We start from the raw sequence: 23,940 nt of genomic DNA on the forward strand, positions 1-23,940 counted from the left end.
ACATACCAAATACGTCGATGAAACACCGAATATTTGAGTATTTTCTTATATATTAATATTTCGGATATATACCAAGCGACCATGTGAATCTAGACATTTTCCAATTTCGGTCTTTCTCGGTAACATATATATACAAAACTGTGCAGCAAAACTTTAGAAATGGATTAACAATAATTCTTTTGTATGATATTGTTAAAAAAATAAAGAAAATATTTGACTAACTTTGCATCATCAACACCAAGGAATACTTCTTCCGCGGAATCTTCATCGTCATCGTCGTCGTGGTCGTTAGCATCACCGGAAAGTCCACAGTAAACCATATCGTTTGAAAGAAGTTCACTAGCAGATTTGAGGACTCGTCTATTACGAGCAGGACGACGTCTGTCGTTCTCGGAGTGTGAATGTGATCTGTGATTAGATTTTTATTGTTACGTAATTGATATAATAAAAATAGCTATTATAAGATACCTAATTTGTTTCATACATATAATGTATACTTGGTAAACAATTATATCGTAGCGAAATGTAAATAATTATTATTATTGATTACGAGTGTTTTTAACAAATATATAATTACAATTATAATCATTTAGTTAGCTTTGAAAGAAATACGTATAGGTAACCAAATAAATAGTTATAATTAAATAGATTCACCTGTGAGGTAAATAAGTTGGTGCGACATCCGAAGGTCTAGGATCACCTTTGAGAAATTGCTGGGTCCTTTCGTGATCATTGGCACTTACGGATCTAAATAAATTCCTAAAGCTTCTTCTTTGATTAAACGGACCGGATGTAGCACCGTTTCCTACGCTTCTAGACAACATAGGTACCCTTTCTTCAGTTGGCGTTGACGGTGTAGATCCACTGGATCCACTGATTCGATGACTAGATGATTCCTGATGATTTGTTGAAGTACTAGCTGTCGAAGCTGATGTCACGCTAGTAGAAGACGTGGCACCCATTTTGCAGGTAGGCCGACGTCGAAATAGACCCGTCAAGCCAGGGTGTCTACGGTGCGTGTGATTCGTCGATGAGGATGGACAAATTGACGATGGTGTCGTCGTCGTGCCCGTCGACGACGTTGACACCGACAACGAGAAGTACGAAGGGTTGTCTGTAAACATACGGACCCAACGTTCCGATGATCAATTGATAAATCGATAAATTACTTTTCGATGTTCTTCAATATCTTGTTGATGACACACACTGATGTTAATTAACTTTAATGACCCTTATCTTGAGTATTCATCATTTTTATTTTAATCTTTTACAAATATTATCCTTTTAACTTTTAAAGGTTCTGCTTTAAATTGATAAATTGTTTAATTACGAAGATAAAGTATCATTGATCGTTATTATTTATAAAAATGTTATTTCGATATTTGTCTTACGTATAATCAATAAATAAGTAAATAAAGTTTGATCATAAGAATAATATGTGTAACACAAGATCGAAGATAATTCAAGTCTTATTGTTCATTTTCAACGGATAAAGTCAGTCGTATATTTTATAAATTTCACCTAGATTGTTTAGAAATAATTGAACCAATTTGACGCTTGAATAACTAGCAAATATAAATAAAAGTAATCTTCCTTGACTTCTTGACTTTCTTTTGATGTTTGAATTTTATCGATCCGCGTGAGAATATCGAATTCCATTGATACGTGGTCCGGTAAAATTATTCGAATTTCTAAGAATCCTTTAACAGTAATTGATTATAAGACTTCACTGATACCACTTTAGCTTTCACATTGTCCGATTGGAATTTTATCTTTCATGTTATAAAAAGATTAATTAAAAATTGTTCATTCTTCAGAATACAAATGACAAATATATATAATATATATATTAACAAAAAGAAAAACGAGAAAGGAATTATTTTTAATTAATCACACACTGTTCTCGATTATGAAATAATTCAAAAGGTGAATACTGTATAGTTCTTTCTTTTAAATAGTACAACCGGAATACATAGAAATAATTCACCGAACATCGAGTGTATTAAAGTGACTGCGCGAGGGTCCACCTGGGACTGTTCTGATAGCAGTGCATGGTGTCCACTGTCTATGGGACGCTATGGACGAAGTGAAGAAAATGAGTATAGTGGGGAGGGATGGACCGGACGCTGTGTACGTTAGGTCCCCACCCTACCCCACTACCCTGCTTCTTTAGTATCCCTCCAGGAACGTATACTCGGTTGCACCGGAAAGCACCTCCGCCAACGCGATCCACGCGCTGTTACTCCTTGAAGATAAATCGACTTTGTAAGGGAAACGATGAGAAAGAGGAGGGCGGAGGGGAAGGGAAGAAGAATCCTACCAATTTTTACCACATCTTCCACCAGTACAGTCTTCCTACTCTACCCTTTACTGTCCTTTCTTTTTTTTTTTTTGCTTTTTATATCTTCACTAAGGAGCTAAATTTACGATGTAGTAAGATGGGATATGTTTTGCTACTAGTTTTTGCCATTACTGTTAGTGTCGTGATTAAGATTTAACATGTACATAATTTTCTCGTAAAGATGGTATTCGTAATATAAGCGCAATTAGTATATAAATAATTTGGTAAGAAATAAGATTTTAAAAATGATAATTTAGACATGCTGCTGTCAATGTTTCAACGTAATTAAGATTACAATTTTAAATAAGTATATTTCGTGGATATTATTCTTCTTGTTTTTTCTTTTTCTTTTTTATTCTCCCTTTTTTACGGGTTCGAGTAATTTCTTTATTATCACCTTTTCATACTACTCAATCTTTTCGACTGTCCAAGAGGTCGCATTTTTTTATCATCTTTATAAAGTCAATAGCACCCGGTTTTTGTATCTTTTTTTTCTTTTTCGGAAGGGTCATCCATCCATTTTATTAACCGCGTCAATGTTGCTTGATTTTAATGATTTAAAAAAGAAACTAGTAACTCAACACGACTAGGCCGTTAAAAACTCGTAGTTAATATTAATATTATTCTTTAAAAAAGCAAAAAAAGGAAAATACACAAACAAATGTAATAATTGTCGAATATTGTTGAATATTAAGCTGATTGATTATTTATCATATGTAAAATATGTATCTTTGTGAATCTTACAGTTGAATTTGAAGATTGTAGAGTTCCATAAGGAATTTGTGTAGAAGATTAGAATTACGTGGGGTGACTAGAAATAAAGAAACAAGAACGGTATCGTCGTACGTCTTAGGATTACGAATTGTCACCGAATGGTAGGGATTCTTATAAGACGAAGAGTAAAGTAAAAAGAAAAAAAAAGAATAAAACGTCCGCGAAAGAGAGAGAGAGAGAGAGAGAGAGAGAGAGAGAGATAGGTATTGAGTAAAAAGGCAACCTTCGAATAGATCGAATTACTTTCATTCTTTTTTATTTTCTCTCTCCTTGCCATAAAAGTACGCGGATTTTTCTCTAATCTTCTTTTCACTTTATTTTATTCTTCTTCTCTTTTTTCTTTTTTTTTTTTTTATCTTTTTTTCCCTTATTTCTTTCTTAAGAAGAGTCGCACGTTGGAAATTAGAAATCTCGTGGAATAGAAAAAGGGTCGTGTTACTGGTACCTTCAAAAGGGCCGCCTTTTTCATGAGAAGAACGAAGAAGAAACCACGGCTGGCTTTTGATTAGCCTAACGCATACCCTTTTCTGCTGCTTGGGTTACTCTTCGTCTTTCTGAGAACTCGGAGATATTGATTAAAAATCTGTCGACGTAAGATAAGTTTCCTCCGAGAGTAACGATATAAATCAAAATGAAATAAATGACATTCTCGATAATTTTGAATATGAAAAAACGCGTAATATCCAAAATATAATTATCTATATATTGAAGATAAACGTTATTGTTAATGCATTGAACACCGACCTAGCGTTATTGCGAGATTCTTTTTTTATAATATATAAGCATACTAATTATTGTTTATTTTTTTTTTGCATTTGTTTAATTTCTAACAAAACATAGATAACGTTCTGTGGAAAATCAGATCAACAATCACTCTGTAAAAATTAATTTAAAAAGTTAGTATCTGTTTTTTTTGTAAGACAAGCAATGTGAACAAACAATGTTCAATGCGTGTTAAAATATATTTTGAACAGACAGGGATATAATTTGTTAATGGATTCTGTTAAAAGAAAAGAAATTTGTTTACGTTCATTTAGAAATCTATCTCTTCCTCGAATTTCTCATTTAAATAGAAAGAGAAAGAGATACATGGGAATGGGTGAAAAAGAGAGAGAGGTGGAAAAAAGGGACATATAGATGGTACGGAATACGCGGTAGTTGCACACGTTGAGCGCGTGATTATGCGTAAATTACGTGACTCTAATCTATAATCTACTACTGGGGTTTGGTCCAGGTTAGACTGTAAAATGCCATACTCACCGACTGCCATGATGACCTCCTATCCTCTTCGACCAATCCTGGACCACCTTCGTTGAAATTCTGTAATAGCAATGCAATAAAAACATTTCAATACCTCTGGAATTTCTTTGTCGTATGAGAGACTAGGATTAAAGCAAAATTTACGATGCTTTAGAAGCATAAATTTGAAGTAAATTTACGGGAATATGGTAAAAATAAAAAAATACACCGATATTTTATTCTAATAATTAAATTTAATGTGAAATATAAAAAATATTTAAATATAATACGTGTTCGTTGTTCATCATTGTTTGACGATTTCACGAAGATTAGATCTTTGGAAAAGAAAAGGGACAAACATTATGTTATATTCTTTTGAAAGTTATTGAATTACTAACGTAAAATTATTAAATGAATCGAGAGAAAAATATATAATTATAATTTTTAAATAATATTGTTTTGACTAAAAGAGATATAAAATTACATTGTTTCTTTTTATTTTTCATTTGGGAAGAACAAAAGCAAACGGATCGTGGAAGATAATGTTAATGAACGCGATTTAATTTAATGATAAATTGCAGTGAAGTAAATTACAATGAAAATGAACGAATTTTAAACTATGTTAATAATGGATTAACGATGGATAGTTACTTGCATCTCATTATAAAATTCGCTCAGTTCGCGATTCGATTGAGTAATAATGTGAATACGTTCTTTGTAATTAATCAAATCGAATCTAAAATGATTTTCATGACGATTTTAAAGCAACGGGTGGCTCCTGAAATCTATATAAAATTAAATTAATAATTAAAATGTAATGAAATGTGTTTTTTATGGAAAACATAACAGAGATTGCTATGATGTTATGTTGCGAAATTTTGCGTATGCATTTATTTTTGTCGTGACATTAACTGACTTTTTGAGTATTTATCCTTAATTCGCTTCTAAAATGTTTGTAAAAGAAAAAATTACTGGTGAACTAATTCAAAATTAAAATAAAAGAAATACATAAATCGGTCATTTGTTAATTTTTTATGTAGACATTGAAGAAAAGATATTTTTTAATCCTTTATCGGCATGGTAGATTTTACTAATGCCAGGGGTTGGGTTTTTCCAATGCTATTGTTATTTAACAAATTTGAAAAACTTTATTAATGCTTTTTAGGGTTTCTAGAATATTATCTAATAGTTTATTTCGTTACTTAGAATTTTAATTTAAAAATAAAAATAATTATTGAAACATGGCAAGAATCACGATGCCGATGTAGAGAATGTAATTTTATCTTGCAGAGGAATAAATTCGTTTGTAAAATTTACGATAAATTCGATTCACTGAGAAGATAGAAAATTAAATATAAAATTTTTCAATCGTCGATTGTCTATCGATTATGTTTTATAACGAAAGTATTAAAAAGCAGAAATTTATTTGATAAAAAAAAAATTCATCTGATAACGCGTTATCATTAGTATACACGCTTTGCAGGATTACAAACGAAAAAGAACTTTGGAAAACAATTGCATCATTAATTTTTCAAAGATGATTGATGCATATTTATTTTTTTCTTCGAGATTGTAAATACTCGGGACAGTTACAGTTCGGTCGTCCTAGTGTCAACATATCGGATACAACTTGTGTTACTTCGAAAGAAATCTTTTAAAAGGTAAAAATATTATTCATATTAATATTTCAACAATTTTTGATTAATTATTAATAATTATCGTACGTTCATCAAATTCGATTTATTTTTTTTCAACGTTTTCTATATTAAATCGAAAATGTATTATTCATAAATAACCGATTTATTTTATAAATTTTTAAAAATTTATTATAATTAATATTTAATTTTAAATTAATTGTTTATTAATTATATATGTTTTTTTTTTTTCACGAAAAATAATTTGAGATTATTTCTAAAACATTTATATATAGTAACGATATTAATATCATTTTGTAACATTAACTAAACGAAATTACTTTATGTTGATTTTTCATCAACGAATTATCATTTATAATTAAATCGTATCGAAATTGTTTTGCGGAATAAAAGAAACATCATAACAATAATAATTATTAATTATTATGAAATGTCATTGAATTTGATAACAAAAATGATAAGATATTAAACGAATCGTGTATTAGTTTGATCAAGAGAAAGTGCACGAATATCGAGGTAGTTTCATTCATCTCGCAGAAAATACACGAGAATATTATATTTAGCTCGTTTGCAGAAGGAGATAGATAGATAGAGAGATAGAGTGAGATAGAAAAAGAGAGAGAGAGAGAGATAGGACACGAGAGACGCGTGTCGCACGAGAGTATCTCATGGTTACGTGAGATAGGAAAATATGAGAGAGAGAGAGAGAGAGAGAGAGAGAGAGAGAGAGAATGAAAGGGTAAATCGAGCTCGGAGAGGTTCATTCATGTTTTATGAACGATATTGGTGTTGCAAATCGTTGTCACGCCACGTTCGTTCGTTCGTTGCGATCGCAGCTGCGTTTCCTCTTCCGTTGCACTCGTCATCGATCTTTCAGTATTTCGCGCACACTCTACGTCATCGTAGTACCTTTAGTCTAGATATCTGGGTTAATTAATGTGATCTCGTTTCGATGTAAAAAAGAAGAAGAAGAACGATAAAAGGAATTACGAGCTTTTATATTTTACTATTTTCTTTTTTGTTTTATTTAAATTTCTTTTTTGGTCAATCGTTAAAACGTCGTTTCCTAACATTAATTTTAATAGTTACAATTTAGCAAGTTATGCGATCGCGAATGTATTCGCGGATGTGTGATATAAATCGTTATTTTTTTTTTATGAAAAGGGGGAAAATATTCCGTACGCTTGTCACGAAATTTTTTCGAAAAATAAAAAGAATAAAACCAACTTATTTTTATCGCGAATACTACGAATAGATCTTAAGAATATATTTTTGTCCGATGAAAATATTTTATTTTATTTTTGTTTCCACGCAATAATGTTCCCTCAAATTTTTTCATAATCCTTCTTGGCGTCTCCGCGTAAGTCATTTCATCCATGAGAATCCTAAAATTCGTTCGTCCATTAAGAATCACTTAAAACGTTGTAACTTGATGGATCGCGAAAATCTGTCCGGTCTCGTGTGAAATAAGTAAGATATATATAACGCGATAAATCACGCGTATATCACTCGTAAATTTTCTCATTTCAAGAATGATATCGTGGGGTTAAAGATACCGGTATAAAGATCTATGTGTATTAGACATTCCGATTTTCGTTCGATAATCGAAAAAATTCCAAGAGAAGAGGATTTTCAGCGAGATAAACATTCCAGCTCTTTCGATAATAATTGAGAAAGATTATTCGCGAAAAGATCGAATTCCTGTTAAAAAGATACTTTATCGTTTGTTCGTTCGTTCGTTCGGTTAACTCGCGTGGGAATAAACGAATGATGATACGATCGTGCATTTTAACTAGGACCGATCTAGGAACTCATTAGGGATACTGAACGAAGACGAAAAGAGGTGGTAAAGAAAACAGGGAACTGGTGAAGGGGGTATCAAGAGGGTGAATAATCGAGAATTATACTTATTTTACGAACGACACTGATGTTGCGAATAATAATTTTCGTTACTGCAGCTGCGCCGTGACGTTTCCTGTTGCGTGCGCCCTATCATGTTAATCTTTGTACTCGTAACCTATGAGCGTTACAAATCAAAACTCGCTGTACGGATTTAAACGTCATGTCACTAACGCATCTAGTAATAGGAAGGAAGGAAAAAAAAATAAGAAAAAAATATAAAAGGTTCCATTAGCGAGCACGGACGTTGATTTCTTTTGTTGGTATATATTATTGTTTCTTTTTTTTCTTTTCAATTTTTTTTTAATTTTCTTTTTCTTTTCGTCAAGGAGAATCAAGATGGAATTCATGTTTACGCGAGCGTGTAAGATAATTAAGAGAATGAATAATTACTGAATCGTTTCTGTAGAACAGAATGAAAAAGAACAGAGGAGGAAAAATTACTGGAGATGCAATTAATAGATCAAGAAAGAAAGAAAGAAAGAAGAAGAATCGTCATGAGATCTTATCATTTTCGATTTCGAGTAAATTAAGATGGAAGATAAACGTTAGTGCGTGCAACTGTTAACGAAAGTTCTTTGAATAATTGCTTAAGTTGAAAAGAAAAATTGCTATCGAAATCTCTGACAAACTCGTTCGTTCTAACAAGAGGAGGTAAAATACAATGTAATTAGCATCGTACAAAGTTCACTTAGTTCGGTTGGGCAGTCGGTTGAGTTGTTCGATGTTCGTTCGTTCGTTCGTTCGTTAGAGTTTCTTCTTTTGATTTCTTCGCTTGAATTGTTATAGAAATTCTTTTTATTATTTTTCTCCAATAAGCATGCTACGATTCAAGGTAGTCGTTATTAAATACAATTTCAAATCGGGCCATTTAAATTTCTAATTTGTTTTCCAACTTTCAATTTTAATAAAATGTTTCTTTTCTTCTTTTTCTTTTCCTCCGTTGCAACAATTAGACCTTATACATCGTCTTATTAGATTTACTACATTGTTTATTCGATCGTTGATTAAACCTAACGAATTACGGATACCAATTTTATGGGCAAACTCGTATAAATCCATAATACTTAACCCTTTATCAAAGGATTCCCCTCATTTCACTTAACGATTTTTCATTAGCTGAGTTTCGTTTTTCCACGAATCGAATTCGCCATTGCGAGTCAGCGAGTCATGAGAGTTTGCGTCTTGCGATTCTCGTTGCTGCAACGAGCACGCGTACTATTTTCGTACGCACTCTAAACGAAGAAGAGAGAGCGAGAAAGAGAAAGAAAGAAAGAGAGAAGGAGAGAGAGAGGGAGAGGGAGTAAGAAAAAGAGAGAGAGTTAAAGTGATGTACGCGTTTTACGAAAGAAAAAGAGAAAAAAAGAAAAAGAAGAGAAAGAAGGAGAAGAAGAAGAAGAAAAAGGGAGTGGGTGAGGGGGTGGTGGAAGAGGGGGGAGGAGGGGGAGGGTGTAGGTTATCGTTCCCATGAAAGCTCCACTCTTTGATTTACTCTCCCTGTCCAAACGAATCAGCTGATGCGATGAATCACGGTGAATAGCAGCGCGAATTAACACGTATATACTATCTGTGTATTAACTCGATTCACCGTCGAGAAATATTTTCATGAAGAATCTCTACGTGTGTACGTGTGCGAGTGCGTGTGTGCGTTTTTAAAAAAAGATCTCTCTCTCTCTCTCTCTCTTTATTTATATTATTTTTTTTAACTTCTATTTTTTATCATACCTCTTATCGAGATTTTTGAGGTTGCAGAACGAAGACAAAACAACACCAGCTACTTGGACGTGTCTTGAATTAATTTAGGAAAGAGTTTACTTGTTTGCGTCCTTGCATTGAGATAACGGGTTAGATAGAAAGAGATGGCAGATTGAATAAAAAATTAATAATAATAAATTCTTTTGCACATGGGTAAGTCGTTGACCTCGCCAACGTAATAGTGAAAAATAAAAATAAAATAGAAAAAAAAGATCTCTCTCTCTCTCTCTCTCTCTCTAATTTGAAAGAAAAAAGAAAAGGAAATAAAAGTACCAGAAGGTCGATCGAAAACGTAAAATACGCCCTTCCCGTGTATTAATTAATCATAATTATTATGGAAGAATCATTAGAGCTATCACGTTTGTGATAGGCATCGATGATAGTGTTTGAAGGAAAGGAACGTGATACAGCTGGCTTAACGATTGGTCACCGATCTTTTGCCCTTTTCTATTAATGGAACTTCCGATCGTCGGTTTCAGTTAAGAGAACTAATTCGCGTTGATCTCAACGGTGCACCTGCAAAACCGAATTTCCGGTGCAGCACGTGCCCTCGGAGTACGGACTCCTAAGCTTGTACTACTGCTAGCATACTTCACGCCCACAATTCGCCCTCTCTAGATCGAGATACGTGCCACACGGATCGTTAACTTCTACGTCGGCCGCGTAAATTAAAGTAAATTTCTGATTTATGCACACTGATAGCAGATTCAACGTCCATCTGGCTACCTTAAGTATATATAAGGACAACCATGAAAAAGGGTCTCGGAGGAGTAAACTGACAAGGTTTTAACTATCGTTGTTCACTTTTTCTTTTCATTTTGTTTTTATTTCTTTTATTTCTTTTGCGTTACTAATGTTAGAAAAAAATTCTCCTATCGAATAGCTACGTTATTTATTATTTATTATTTTTAATTCATTTATTTATGAGATTTATCATAGGTTTATATTTAGATACAGTAATTATCAAAAATTTGCATATTTACGTTTTTTAAAATTAGATTAATAATCGACCAATCGGTATAATATATGTTTAGTATTTTTAATGGATTTTATTGTATGCTTTGTTAGATATTATTATTTTTCATTATATCAATATGGTTAATTTTGTATACAATTTTTTTTCTGCGATTTCTGTTTTTATCTGGGATATGGATGAAATTGGTATATCCTAATATAATCAGAATAATATTTAATCGTTCTCATGAAAATTCTATAGAATTCGAATTTTTTATAGTTTCAGACCAATATTGTGTTTCGAAATTATTTATTCGAATTAATGATAAAATGTGTTAACGGTTTTAATAAATAGCTTGTGAAAGAATTATTTGAAAACTTTATATTGATTTAAATATGATTTTATAAAAATGCGAAGTAAATAATAAAATCCTTAGACCTATTTATTCGTAATATTTTATATAGCAAAATAAACCTTTTTTTTCTGTACTTTATCGTTTTTTCTCTTCAAAATAACGAATTAACGATAAGCAACGTTTAATGATGAAAATAGAACAAGAATAAATTTGAAATTTATTTTTTCTTCGATCCTGAGCCAAAGATGATTTATTTTTTGCTTAAGCATATTCAACACATATTTTTACAAGTATTGTTCGACTCTTACGTAACAAAAGCATTTGCGCTTATGGCACCGTTCGTCGTGGCACGATTTGGATGTCTATATATGCTCGATTAAACGCCCGTCCCGACCTTCTTACGATTTGCTTGTCTTACTTTCGTATCCCGTTCGTTTCAATAGTTTGTCGCCAGTGACAAATTTACCTAATTAATTTTTGTATTACCGATCAATTACCTTTTTTCTTTTTTTCTTTTTGTATCGTCTTATTTTAAAGAACTCCTAAATCACGACAAACAAACAAAAATAATTGATTCCTTATAAGCGTGACAGATGCTTGATAAGGTAACCAGGAAATAAAACTACGATGCGAACGTGTCAATCCTTCAAAACATTTTTCAGTGAATACTTTTATTTTTGTTTTATTTTTATTACTTATTAATATTCCAAGCATAAAATGCACGAATGATACAATTTATTGACATACGTTGAAATTCTTTAACGTTATTTATCGTATCTTATTATTCTTTCTCATTTTCAAATTCTATTTCTATTTGTAAACGAATAAATTATCGATTTTCTATTTCGTTAATTTTTAATTTTTTTTTTTTCATAGAAGATCGTTTCGTATTAAATATATAAAATTAAAGAAATATAAATTCATTCCAATTTTGCTTTTCCTATTTCCTTTTTTTATTTTTATTTTTATCCCTGCTGTTGGATTTTTTCGATGTTCGAAAAATGTTGTGAAAGCCCGAATGGCGCCAGTTAGGAATGCAATAGACATGGAAAGGAAAGAAGAAAAAAGTAAACGAAAAGGAAAAAGGTTTAGAGAAAAGTTGACGAACGAAAGTAAAGGAATAGAATCGGTTTGGTTCGAATGCTATGCGGTGTTTGAAGAAGAAGAAGAGAGGAACGATTTCACGTCGTCGTGTCGTACGAAACACGAAAGACGCACTCCTCGCGTCTGCTCAGATTCGGCTGTCAGGTTCGATCTATTAATATACGCGGTGAGCTGCCTGCCTAATTCCTAATGGAATATTCGTACAGATTCCTCAACATGGGCAATCCTAAAAATATTCGCCCCGCTGGAACGCTAAACGTGGAAAGTAAACGTTGTTCTCTTTCTCTCTCTCTCTTTTTTTTTGTCTCTCCCTTATTTTCTTTCCATTTCTTTTTGTTTTTCATTTATTATTACAGTTATTTATTATTATGTAATATTATCTAATATATATATTGAGATGATAATTAATGATCCAAATCATATTATACTTTGTATTTTGTTCTATATGGAAATTAATTAATTGAAATTATGCACAAAATATAATTAATTATTAACTTATTGTTTTTAAATATATATATTGTTGATACAATAAATTCGTCTATCTATTTATTTTATTTAGTGATAGTATTATTTGTTGAATATTTCTATTTTTTTTAATTTACTATTAGTATTGTAATATACTTTGTCTCCAATAAAATATACGACTCGGACGTTTTTCTTTTACGAAGTTATCTTCAAAAATAATGAATTGATTAATCGATACAAGAAAATTGTATAAAAAAAAAAAATAAATGATCTGTATACGATTGACGGAGACGTCTAGGGATTTTAAGAATATTAGTGAAAAAATCTTGAAACTTGTGTTGGAAAATCGGCAGGGGGCGAACTTTGATCCGACTTGTGTTAGAGCTCCGTCCTTCGTAGAATTCGTTTCTTCCACGAAAACGGCTAACAAATTATTATTTTAAGCACTGACTAACGATTTGTTTTCACTCGCGCATCTCTTAAGAATTTCTCGAGGGAATCGTTTTCGCATCGACAATCATTACGTCGCGTTTTCCTCCTTGAAACTAAATTCTACGTGTCGTGTAAAAGAATTTCGAGAATTGATTTGAAATTTATTAGAATTTTTTTCTTATTAGTCATTTTAAATCCACCACACTTAAAGGATTGACATTATTTCTTAAAATAATCGTAATATATTTATGAAATTTTTTTTCTCCTTAATAAATATTTATCGTTTGTTAATGAATCATCATTGAAATGATTTGTATCGATTTAGATTACCGAAAAATCGGTATTTACTATTAAACGATTAATGATCGTTAAACTCGATCGTGATCTACGACGCATATCTTACTTACGATTTGCTCTCTAAATATTCAAGATAATAATAACCACTACAAGTTAGCCAGTATAACATTGAATAGACACTGTATTCACTAGTATACGATAATATTAAATTGTAACAATATAAGTTATAATTATTTAAATACGATCTCTTAAAATTCGTAATATTTTATACCTCACAAACTATTTAATAAAACGATCGATCTCTCAATTTTATAATTCGATCGAAAGATTTACCAATAAGATTTTCAATAAGATTTTCAAATTAACCATCGAAAGAAAAACAGTTTTACTCGTTCCTGGCAGATGTTCCAAAAATTCAATTCAATTTAGAATATAATTATCGTTCTCACCTTTAATATTCACCTGTCAACGTCTCAGGATCATTATCTATTTCCTTTACTAATCTAATTTCTTTTTCTTTCTTTTTTTAATTTTTTATTTCCTTCTTAACACATCCACAATTTTTCACCTGTCCTTCCTAACGTTATTAATCCCAGCTTAGATAAAATCAAAGGTGATTTCTCGAGTCGAATGAACACAAATTAACGTTTAAAACGTTATTATTCGATTAGCTGCTCGTCTTCAGGGTCGTCGTTTAAATGATGAAGGAAAACGGCACTGCACGCAAGCACGGCACAACACTTCACGGAATACTGACAGTCGGGCCAGAAGAAGAAGAGGAAGACTCGAACGTGGCCATGTGACCGTCGTTCGTGTTCGTGCTCTCCTTCTCTTATTCTTCTCTCATTTTCTTTCTCTCCTTTTATCTTTCTCTCTCTTACTCTCTCTCTTTCTCTCTTTCTTTTTATTTCTTTTTCTTTTTCTTTCCATCTGTATTTCTCTCTCTCTCTCTCTTTTTCCCTCACACACATACACACACACTCACACACACAGATACATACACATGCATATCACTGCCACCACCCACGCATCTGGCAACGTACGAAGAAACGCCCATCTAAGCCACTATACGCACAGCAATGTTATTTCGAGATAAATAAGGACGGAACGAGACCTTACCGAGACCGTTTGGCTCTACAAAAGAGAGAGAGAAAGAGATAGAGAGAGAGAGGGAGAGAGTGAATAAAAAGGGGTACGCATCGAGACGTAAAGTTTCGACAAGTAAAGAAGGGGAAGATAAAAGGGTAAAAGCTTCTATAAAAGGAAGATTCTGATGGTTTATACGATTACGAAACAGATTAGACGTAAGTATGTTCGATAATCAAAGCCATACCTACTATTACGGTTTCTTTATTCTTCGTTATGCTTTTGAAATAGAATGACTTTGATCGTTTATTTTCATTTTTTTATAATGTTTCAATGGTTACGTATTTATTTTTTTTTCTTTTTTTTTTTGATATATGATATATATATAAGGGATGATATTATTTAATCTTTTTTTATTATTCAAAGAAGCTATGAAAAATGAAATTGAGCTAAAAAATCTGCATATCGAATTATCGATTTTCTTAGTTATTGGAAAATTATATGAACTCTCGGTTTTAGCTTAGGTAAGTAAACGAAAGGTCGTTATACGATATTTTTTACATAAGACATACATTATTATACCCGTCTTTTTTTTTATTTAATCATGTATAATTATTATCAAATTTCTTCATTTAGCATGAAAGGAAGGATTGACTTGTAATCGATTTTGAAGGTATTTATTATAGAAATATTTATATTAAAAAAAAAATAAATTAAAAATATATAAATTATATAAGAAAATATATAAAAATATAAAAAATGTATATTATATATTTATTTAATATATAAATGTAATATAATCTTTTTCTAAAAATAATTATATATATTTTTTACGGTCAACCTATAGAAAGCCCAGAGGGTTTTGGTCAATCTGGAATATATGGTCCGTTTGGTTGTTTTAAGGGTCACATTAGGCTAGGGTTTTTCCAAGATTTTATTTTTTGTTCAGAAAACCTTGACACAATCCTGAAAAAACCTAATGTGCTTCTTAACAGTCGAACTTAATCATATGTTCTAAATTGACCCTTGGGCATTCTGTACAATGCCCGGATTCCTTACATCGACTTTAACATATGAGCCGTTTATTTTGATAATTATCCAAGTAAATTTTTTATTTTTTTCGTGGAATGTTTTTTATGACAGTTAAATTCCAGTTGTAGATGTTATTACAGTCAGCAACAACAAAAAATATTAATATGGACTTAGGCGACTTGCAAAAAATATTGTTCATTATTAGATACATATATATGTATTTTGAAAATGTATATATTTCTATCTGGGATATCTATAAAATGAAAGTTCTAGGAGAAGTATGACACGGTTTATGCGGAAGTGAAGTGAAGTTACAATGGTGGTACATAATGTGTAGTAGGTATACTTTAAATGATCAAAGAAGACGAAAGCAAAGAAGACAGCGTGGCTTGAGTTAGTCTATAGAGAATTTCTGTTGAGGTAAGGTTAGTGATGCGAGCGTGCAAGCTTGCGTGTCTGTTACGCATGTGCGTAAGGAAACGAAGCGCGGAGATGTATTTCCTTCGTAAACTAGCACGTTTCTTTCTTACTAGAGAAAAAGGGTTCGACCCTTCTGACACCGCCAGGTTCCCTTTTACTAGTTTAATCGTTAGTTCCTTCTGGTCTTCCACCAGTAGCCTTCTTTATGTTCGAATATAATATATTCGATATCTCGTTGAAATGAAATTTTGAAGAAAATTTGTGTTTTATTAATAGAAACTTTATAATCATCTTATTTAACAAAATCGAATCTTTAATTTCGAGTACCGTTTTTTGATACTACGTTCAAACTTCCTACCTTTAATCATTTCTTTCCGGTCTTCCACTGATAGTCGTATTTATGTTCGATATCTCGTTGGAAGGAAATTTTTAAGAAAATTTGTGTTTTATCAATATAAACTTTATAATCATCTTATTTAACAAAATCGAATCTTTAATTTCGAGTACCGTTTTTTGATACTACGTTCAAACTTCCTACCTTTAATCATTTCTTTTCGGTCTTCCACTGATAGCCGTATTTACGTTCGATATCCTGTTGGAAGTAAATTTGTTTTGTTAATATAAACTTAGTAGTTCTATCTTATTAAACAGAATCGAACCTTGAGTTTTGAGTACATCTAAGAACGCTTCGATATCACTTTGTGAAGTTTCCTTGTGAAGTGAAGTACGAAGTGACCTTTTGATGATACAGTTTAATAAAATTATCTTACATTTCTCGTCGAATGATAAATTACTTACGATTATTAATATAATTTTACACGTACTAATCTATCAACGGTTAAATTTTTTAATACAAATAAATTTATATAAAATTAATGTTTGTAGAATGAAGATATATAAAATTTAACGTACAAATTTCTTAACAAGCGTTAAAAGAATTAGGCTGTAACAAAAACTATTTGGAATTTAAGTTACCTCATTATGAAAGGAACTCGTAGGTTTTTTCGTTTTCTTTTCTATCGCGAGTAAAAAGAAAAGGGTTTATAATTAGCTTGTATCATAAGAAGATGGTTTGGAATGATACGGGGTAGAAAAAAAAATTGTTTCTTAATGAAAACTACGTTTTTGGTAGTTATTACAGGGTGAACGTTACCAAAAAGGGATGCATAGAATTCGGCCTAAGATTAAATGTGTGAAACACGTGTTGACCAGTTGTCAATGTATTTCTTTTTCTCAGTCCCTTTTCTTTCTAATTTGACAAATCGTATCTACCATTGGACGATGATGCTAGTCGACCTGCCCGGTCACATTTTACGATGTTCCTTCTTCTCCAACCGATATTCTTAACAACGACACAAGATTTTCATAACACGAGCCAAATTTCAAGGATTCAGCTTTTTCTATTAAATTTATATAAGAATTTTGTATTTTTCGTTGAAATAAAAATAATTCTATTCAATAATATTTATATATATATATATATATATCCGATGAAAACAGATTACATAATTTCGGAGTAAAATAGTTGGGTTACAATGATGCATTAACGTTTCGTTTAAAATCTCTAGTTTAAACTTTTCTTGGTAGAAAAGAAAAACTTTTAACGAGTTTTACATTCTATGATCCTATTAAAAAAGTTAATTTTTGTATTTCTATCAACTATTTTTCTCATAAAAAAAGTTTATTCCTACTTGGGAAAAATTTTACGCAGTAGATTTAGATTTTCTATCCAAAATATGCACGAGGAGCACAATAAATATAACGTTGTTTTCTTTTTTCTTTTTCTCTCTCTCTCTTTTTTAATCCAAACATTAATGTATAAGTAATTTAAATATTTATAAGTACAAGATCTTTTTTAACAGAATCCCATCGAAGAAAAGTTTCGTATTTAATTTTATGTTGGTTAAATAGATTTACACGTCTTTTGTAGATAATTTCAATCAAATAATTATATCCAATAATATATAAATATAATATATAATTTTATGTTTAATTGTAAATTATTATATGATAACTTGGAAATATAATATAATAAGCTTACTATCAGCTTTTACAAACTAACGTTTAATTGTAAAATCTCTCGTTACAAAATGTTCTTCCTAATCTTTTTCTTTTTTTGTTTAACGCGTTTTCCATTACCTAACTTAATTGCAGAAACTGACGATTTGTTAGTTTTATTGTATTTTTTTTTTTTTTTTTAAACAAAAGGAATGATCGTCAAAGCGTGAAAGCGCAGGGTAGCGTGTTTGTTTTCTTCCTCGATGAAAGGTAAGAAGATGTTTCGAAACAATGCCTCGACTTAACAGCTGTAAACGAAGGTGGCGATAATCAACGTCGTCTTTCACGAAGGCAAGCCGAATGCATAATGATCTTATGCATTCAGTCACGTTTTAGAGTCTCCTTCAATGCCCTCTCCCTTCCTATTTTTCTTTCCTTATATCTTTCTCCATTCTTCTCTTTATTCTATTCATTCCAGTAATACTCAAGAAAATTTTACTTTCTAATAACGATCTAACAAACTTCATGATTATCTTGAAATGCACTCATGTATTTTATATCAAACATAGATATTGTGCGTATAGTGTTATTACAGAAATAAATATTACAAATACAACAGAAACTTAATTATACTAACTAATTGGAATACATCATTATTTGGATACAAAAGTTTTCAGATAATAAAATAATCTTTACATGTGCAAAAAAAGAAAACATATATTTCTTGTATCTAAAAATATGGTATACAATTTTTTATAGTATTGAAAATTAAAGGATTAACGATCTAGTTATGCTTCATAATTGTCTTGTGCTTGTCGTTAAAGTTTTAAACACGATTTTCTGTAAAGTGGAATCTCAAAAGTATTCATGTGTTATTCCGTTTTATTGACTTATTTTTATGTTTAAGATAATAGCATTATATTCTCGGATACATTCTGTATGTTTAATTATTTCATTTGTAGTATCTTTTAGTATCGAACAGTATTATTAAGCAGAAATTAAATAGATCGTTTAAAATACATAAAATGATGCTTATAAAGAACCAACATGTTACTAACACATTTTCCTGTTATCCGCATTCGTACAATTATGTCGATAATGAAGCTTTACTTCTTCCTATTTCTTTTAATTTTTGTTAACATCAAAGGTAGTTAATGTCAATACAGAATATCGGAAATGTTAGGGAATAATGTAAAAGTGAGATAAAAATATTCGATGATATCGATTATACGTTATATTGTAATAGAATAAATTTGTTTTTGTTTTATATTAATATATTACAACATTTAACATTTATTCATAAATCGTATAATAATTAGAATCTTTCGTTTAGAAGCCAAAAATAATAAAATGTAAAAGTTTATGGGAGAAAAAAGAAAAAAAAATAATTCACCGACTTAAAATTCAAATGAATCTATGAGAGAGAAAAAAAAAAGAAATTTTTAAGAAAAAAGCAATTTTCATTTTTATGGTTTCGTTTCTCTCGGATAGTATATAAAAAGGAGACAACATATTTCTCTTTTTCACCCAGTTTCTGTTGAAGTAAAGCTACTTGAAACCAGAGACCAAGGTTCCCAAGCTTATAGATCATTTCAACTTTTCTCGTTTGACTTGAAAATGAACTCAAAAACAGAAGTCTACTATGTGTCTCTCTCGATTATATAAGAAATAAGATTAAGTCTAACGCACGATGGTAAAAAGAAAAACTCGAATTTTGTTCGCGTTTAATAAAGTAAAAATTTATTAACTCGCATAAAATTAATTTCAGATATTTTTTTAAAATCATAAGACGTTCCCTTTGTTGAGTTCATCGAAAAACAAATAACAACGTATTTTTACAATTAACGTACTATTAAATAATTACAATATTACATTGGAAGAATATAATATAAATGAGACTTATACAAAAATAATTATCGTCTAGACAAATTTATTTTATGTCAATTGTGTATTAAATAATTACTACGTTTATATCGAAACAAAATTGTTCATTATTCGTTTGTCTAATTAGGAATAATTTGTTTAATATAAATAAATAACGATTCATTTTCGACAATAATCATCATTCATAATCGTAGTAAGCTTTTAATTATAATAATTTTATAAAATCCAATATTTTTATATTATATCGCGTATTATTACTTAATATTATATATTAACTAGTATCTTCAAACTGAAAAGATATTTAACAAAATTAACTCCAAATTAACGTGATGCAAAATTATACGAGATGTTAGCCTTGCAACTACAAATGTCTTGTAAGTTGGGAGTAGATCTCCGTGTTTCCAAAGACTCGACTTAAACTTAATTAAACAACCATAGAGAGAGAAGAGAGAGAGAAAAAGAGGGAAAGCGCCGTGTAAGAGATTACAATAAAGTGAACGAAGCTATTATGTTAACCGGGTCGTATATTTCCAGGCTCTCTTTTACTTTCGACGTTCAAAAATGTCTTTTTTTGTTTTTACTTTTAGACCATCACCGAGTTCTTTCATTTACTTTTTTTACGCAGCATCGATTTTCCCTTTTACAGTCCTAGTAATTTTAACTTTTCAACCGAAATGCCTCGGTATTGGAGTTCAATAACGATTTCCGAGAAATCGAAAAAAACCTATAAATTCCCGGACTTTTTTTGGGGTCTTTTTTCTATGTTTTTGTTTCGAAAACAAAAAAACCTTCGTAGAATCTATTGACCACGACCACTCTTTAACTTCATTCGGGAATGGGATTTTTGTTCGATCTCACTTTTACGTTTCTACGTCGAAATAAAATGCATAGACGTAGATCGTAACTTTTTTTTCGTCTTTATAATTGTACCGTTAGGAAGATTGAAAGATTCGAAATTGTACATAGTTAAAATTTGTAACGTTAAAACAAAAAAGATAAAAAGAATATATTTGTATAAAGACCGTTTCAAAAGTTGTCTCGACCAAATTGACAAATTGAATATTTCTTTTTTTTCGTTCACAACATTATATGTCAATACTTTTTTAACAACACTATATAAATGAAGATTCGTATGTAAAGAAAAGTAAAAATTTTTCTCCGAAATATCGAGATATGGACGACAGGTTCTCAGTCGATAAAGAAGATCTCGATCTTTGATTACGAAAGAGAAGGTTCAAGGTTGACCGAGCGTCAAGTGAAAGCCACAAGTATTCTGAATCTCGTACGTGGAAGACGTACTATGCGCAATATGCTTAGTATTAGATATTTCTTCGATCGTTAAATACAGTTTAAGTTCAATCGAAAACGTTATTTATCAAAAAGGTCTTTTTTTATCGGTCGAATAGAAATTCTGTTAAATTCGAAAAAGTGACGATAGTGAAATAGATCGAGACGAGTTTTTGACATTACATTTTATCAATTGATTTCAAGGTACTTTCCTTCTCAACAAATTTCATTTTATACGTTTCGGGTTTGAACCATTTTTGAGCTAGTCTCAACACCGGATTACGTGTATTTAAAAATATAAGATATCAAGATTGGTAAATATATGAAAATAATATTTTTTGTTAGTTTATTTTGAAATAATAACAATAAATTTATTTTTGGAATAAATGTTGAAACTATAAAATGTATTACGTAACAGACAAATATAGTAGATACCTGTAAAACGTGTCAAAGATATTGCGACTAGTTGTTTTCATATAAAACAATTTCTCATACGATGTTGTTTATAATAAAATGTAGGATATTTAACGCATTTAAAATATTTATCAAGCATTACATTGACCTTATCGTTACCGAGTTTTTTGTTTTGGTAATTTTTATTTATCACTACGTAGTGAAAAATAATATATGAAAAAGAAATATTTTCTCAATATTAATATTTCATATATATTTTCCCACAAAACTAAATGTAAATTATCTCGAGAAAAATAATATAGTATTATACGAGGAAAAATATTTGAAGGAACGTTTTCCTATTAATGGCGTAACATAAGAGTTTACTGCAACTTTATCGATTTCAATCGCGATACACACAATGGAAATTTTTCCTGTACGTTATTTATCATTGACAAAAAATATCATTTTGCTAAACGAAATTCAAGGTATATATACAGAAAATGGTAAACGCGCGTTACAGAACGTTTTAATTTTAATTTCTTCCACACATCGTTTGAACAATGTGTGTGCGTGTCGAAATTGTAAAGCGAAATGTCAAGGACCAAAGATATCTTCGTATTTTTAAATGTCTTTCGGTGCTATCTTTCATTTGTCTTTCTTAATTTTGTTTACTGTTGATTTTATTGAAATCTGTTTCTTAAATATGTTTTTTATCTTTAGTCATTGTTACGTGTTACATAATAAAATGTTAATGAGTATTTGTAAATAGGACAAACTTTTTCTCTCATAATCATCAGAGTTTTCCTCGCTACTGTACTATTAGCTTACGTACTGTTCCGTTTTGATATTGAAAAGTTACTTTATGTAATGGATTCAAGGCTGAAACGGGAGTTTATGATTCATCATGTATCGAATACGCTCTGTAATTGTTTTGTTTCCAGCGATTAAAACGATGCTTTACGATGTAATTAGATCCGTACACGGTATCGTACCTAAAGATTTTCTTTATAGTTACCATTAGTGAAAGAAATCAAACGGGAAAACACGTATTTTATTTGATTCGTTTCTTTTGTAATATTTCAAATTTATTTGAAACGAAATCTGCGTACAGTACCAGACAAAAGTTTGTTTATCATTTGTTGATTTCTCTTGTATAGTTTATATACTCATGATCAATTTAAAATAATGCTTGTAATGAATTTTTTTACTTGCATATATTTGACAATTTTATATAAGAAGCATAGACAAACATTCAATAAGAAACTAATTGCTAGAATATCCAGAATATGTCTGATTGTTATTAAAAAAAGAAAAAAGGTTATTTCTTAACAAAAGGACGATTTGAAGAAAAATACTCATTCCTAGATAAAAAAAAGTAATACAAAATGTGACATACTATCGTTAACAAATAAATTTACCACGGTTATTTTAAAGCTATTAATTTTTTTATTTTTTAATAAGTATCCTTTTTCTCCGAATTTGTTAATAGATTTTTAATATCATATTAAATTTTTAATCGACAATGTACGCCTTCTCTTTCTACTCGTTTATATTTATTATTATTTTCAATCAAACCAAGGAAAAAAGGCTTACAAATTTTTTTTATGTATTTATTTCGATTCACTGCGATGCACATGGATGCATATGTATGTATTTCAACGAACGTAAATGATTTTCAATCAGCAGACGTTAATCGACTTATCCTGTCAATATTTAAGTTTTCCTTTAATAAAAATCACCCGAATACTGATACGAAAATTAAATTTTCAAATATTTCTAAAATAACTAGAAATATATATAAATACATATAAAAAAGAAAAAAAATTAATAAACATAAGAAATTTTGAGGATTCTTGACGAATTATCATCGATTTATCGAAATGATAAAATTACATAAAACATTTACGATTAAAGAAACATAATTAATAACAGATTAAGATAACATATTTAAATCTATTCGTAATGTAAAGGAAAAGAAAAAGAAGAAGAAATCTAAACCTCGCAACAAGAGCAAAGGAGTTTTCTTTTTTCCTCCAACCATTACCCCACCCCACCCCTTCGATAGTAACAAATTTCTCACTAAGATTTCGTATTTGGTCGTGTTAGAAAATAAAATCAATTCGCGTTTTCTCTTGCGCTAGGATTAATCCTTCGAATCATTGAAGTTTCCTTGTCGAGAATTCAAGGCGATAGATCTGAGGGCGAACGTTGTAAGAAGAAAAAGAAGTAGGAGAAGTAGGTGTTGGGTGGGGGGATGGTAAGAAAGAAGAAGAAGAAGAAGAAGAAGAATAATAAGAGCAACCGCTGAGTCCAGTAGACTGCGCATTCGCGAATAGTGGAAGGGCGGAGGACAATCAAGAGAAAGATATATATATATATATACATGCACACATACAAACATATATACATTTATATGTATCAAAGAAATACAGGCAAAGAGAGAAATGTATATATATATATATATATAATGTGTATATACAAAGTAGAGAGAGAGAGAGAGAGAGAGAGAGAGAGAGAGAGATAAGTATATATGTATATTGAAAGTAGGAAGAGAGAGAATGATAGT

At 30.5% G+C, this 23,940-nt stretch overlaps 1 protein-coding gene across 2 annotated transcripts in view; it reads right to left on the reverse strand.

Moving 5' to 3' along the window:
• The window catches only part of LOC122515076, a 43,947-nt gene extending 29,874 nt beyond the window's left edge, over window positions 1-14,073 (reverse strand). For both annotated transcript variants that reach the window (XM_043632268.1, XM_043632260.1), the window contains exons 1-4: window positions 13,721-14,073; window positions 4,376-4,435; window positions 655-1,114; window positions 223-408 (exon numbers count right to left, since the gene is read on the reverse strand). In XM_043632268.1, the coding sequence (XP_043488203.1) occupies window positions 223-408; window positions 655-1,114; window positions 4,376-4,385 (656 nt within the window). In that variant the 5' untranslated portion in view covers window positions 4,386-4,435; window positions 13,721-14,073. The remainder of the gene's footprint in view (window positions 1-222; window positions 409-654; window positions 1,115-4,375; window positions 4,436-13,720) is intronic.
• Between the last annotated feature and the right edge of the window lie 9,867 nt (window positions 14,074-23,940).

This window comes from Polistes fuscatus, unplaced genomic scaffold (assembly GCF_010416935.1).
Source record: "Polistes fuscatus isolate 324 unplaced genomic scaffold, CU_Pfus_HIC Scaffold1, whole genome shotgun sequence".
Lineage (NCBI taxonomy): Eukaryota > Metazoa > Arthropoda > Insecta > Hymenoptera > Vespidae > Polistes > Polistes fuscatus.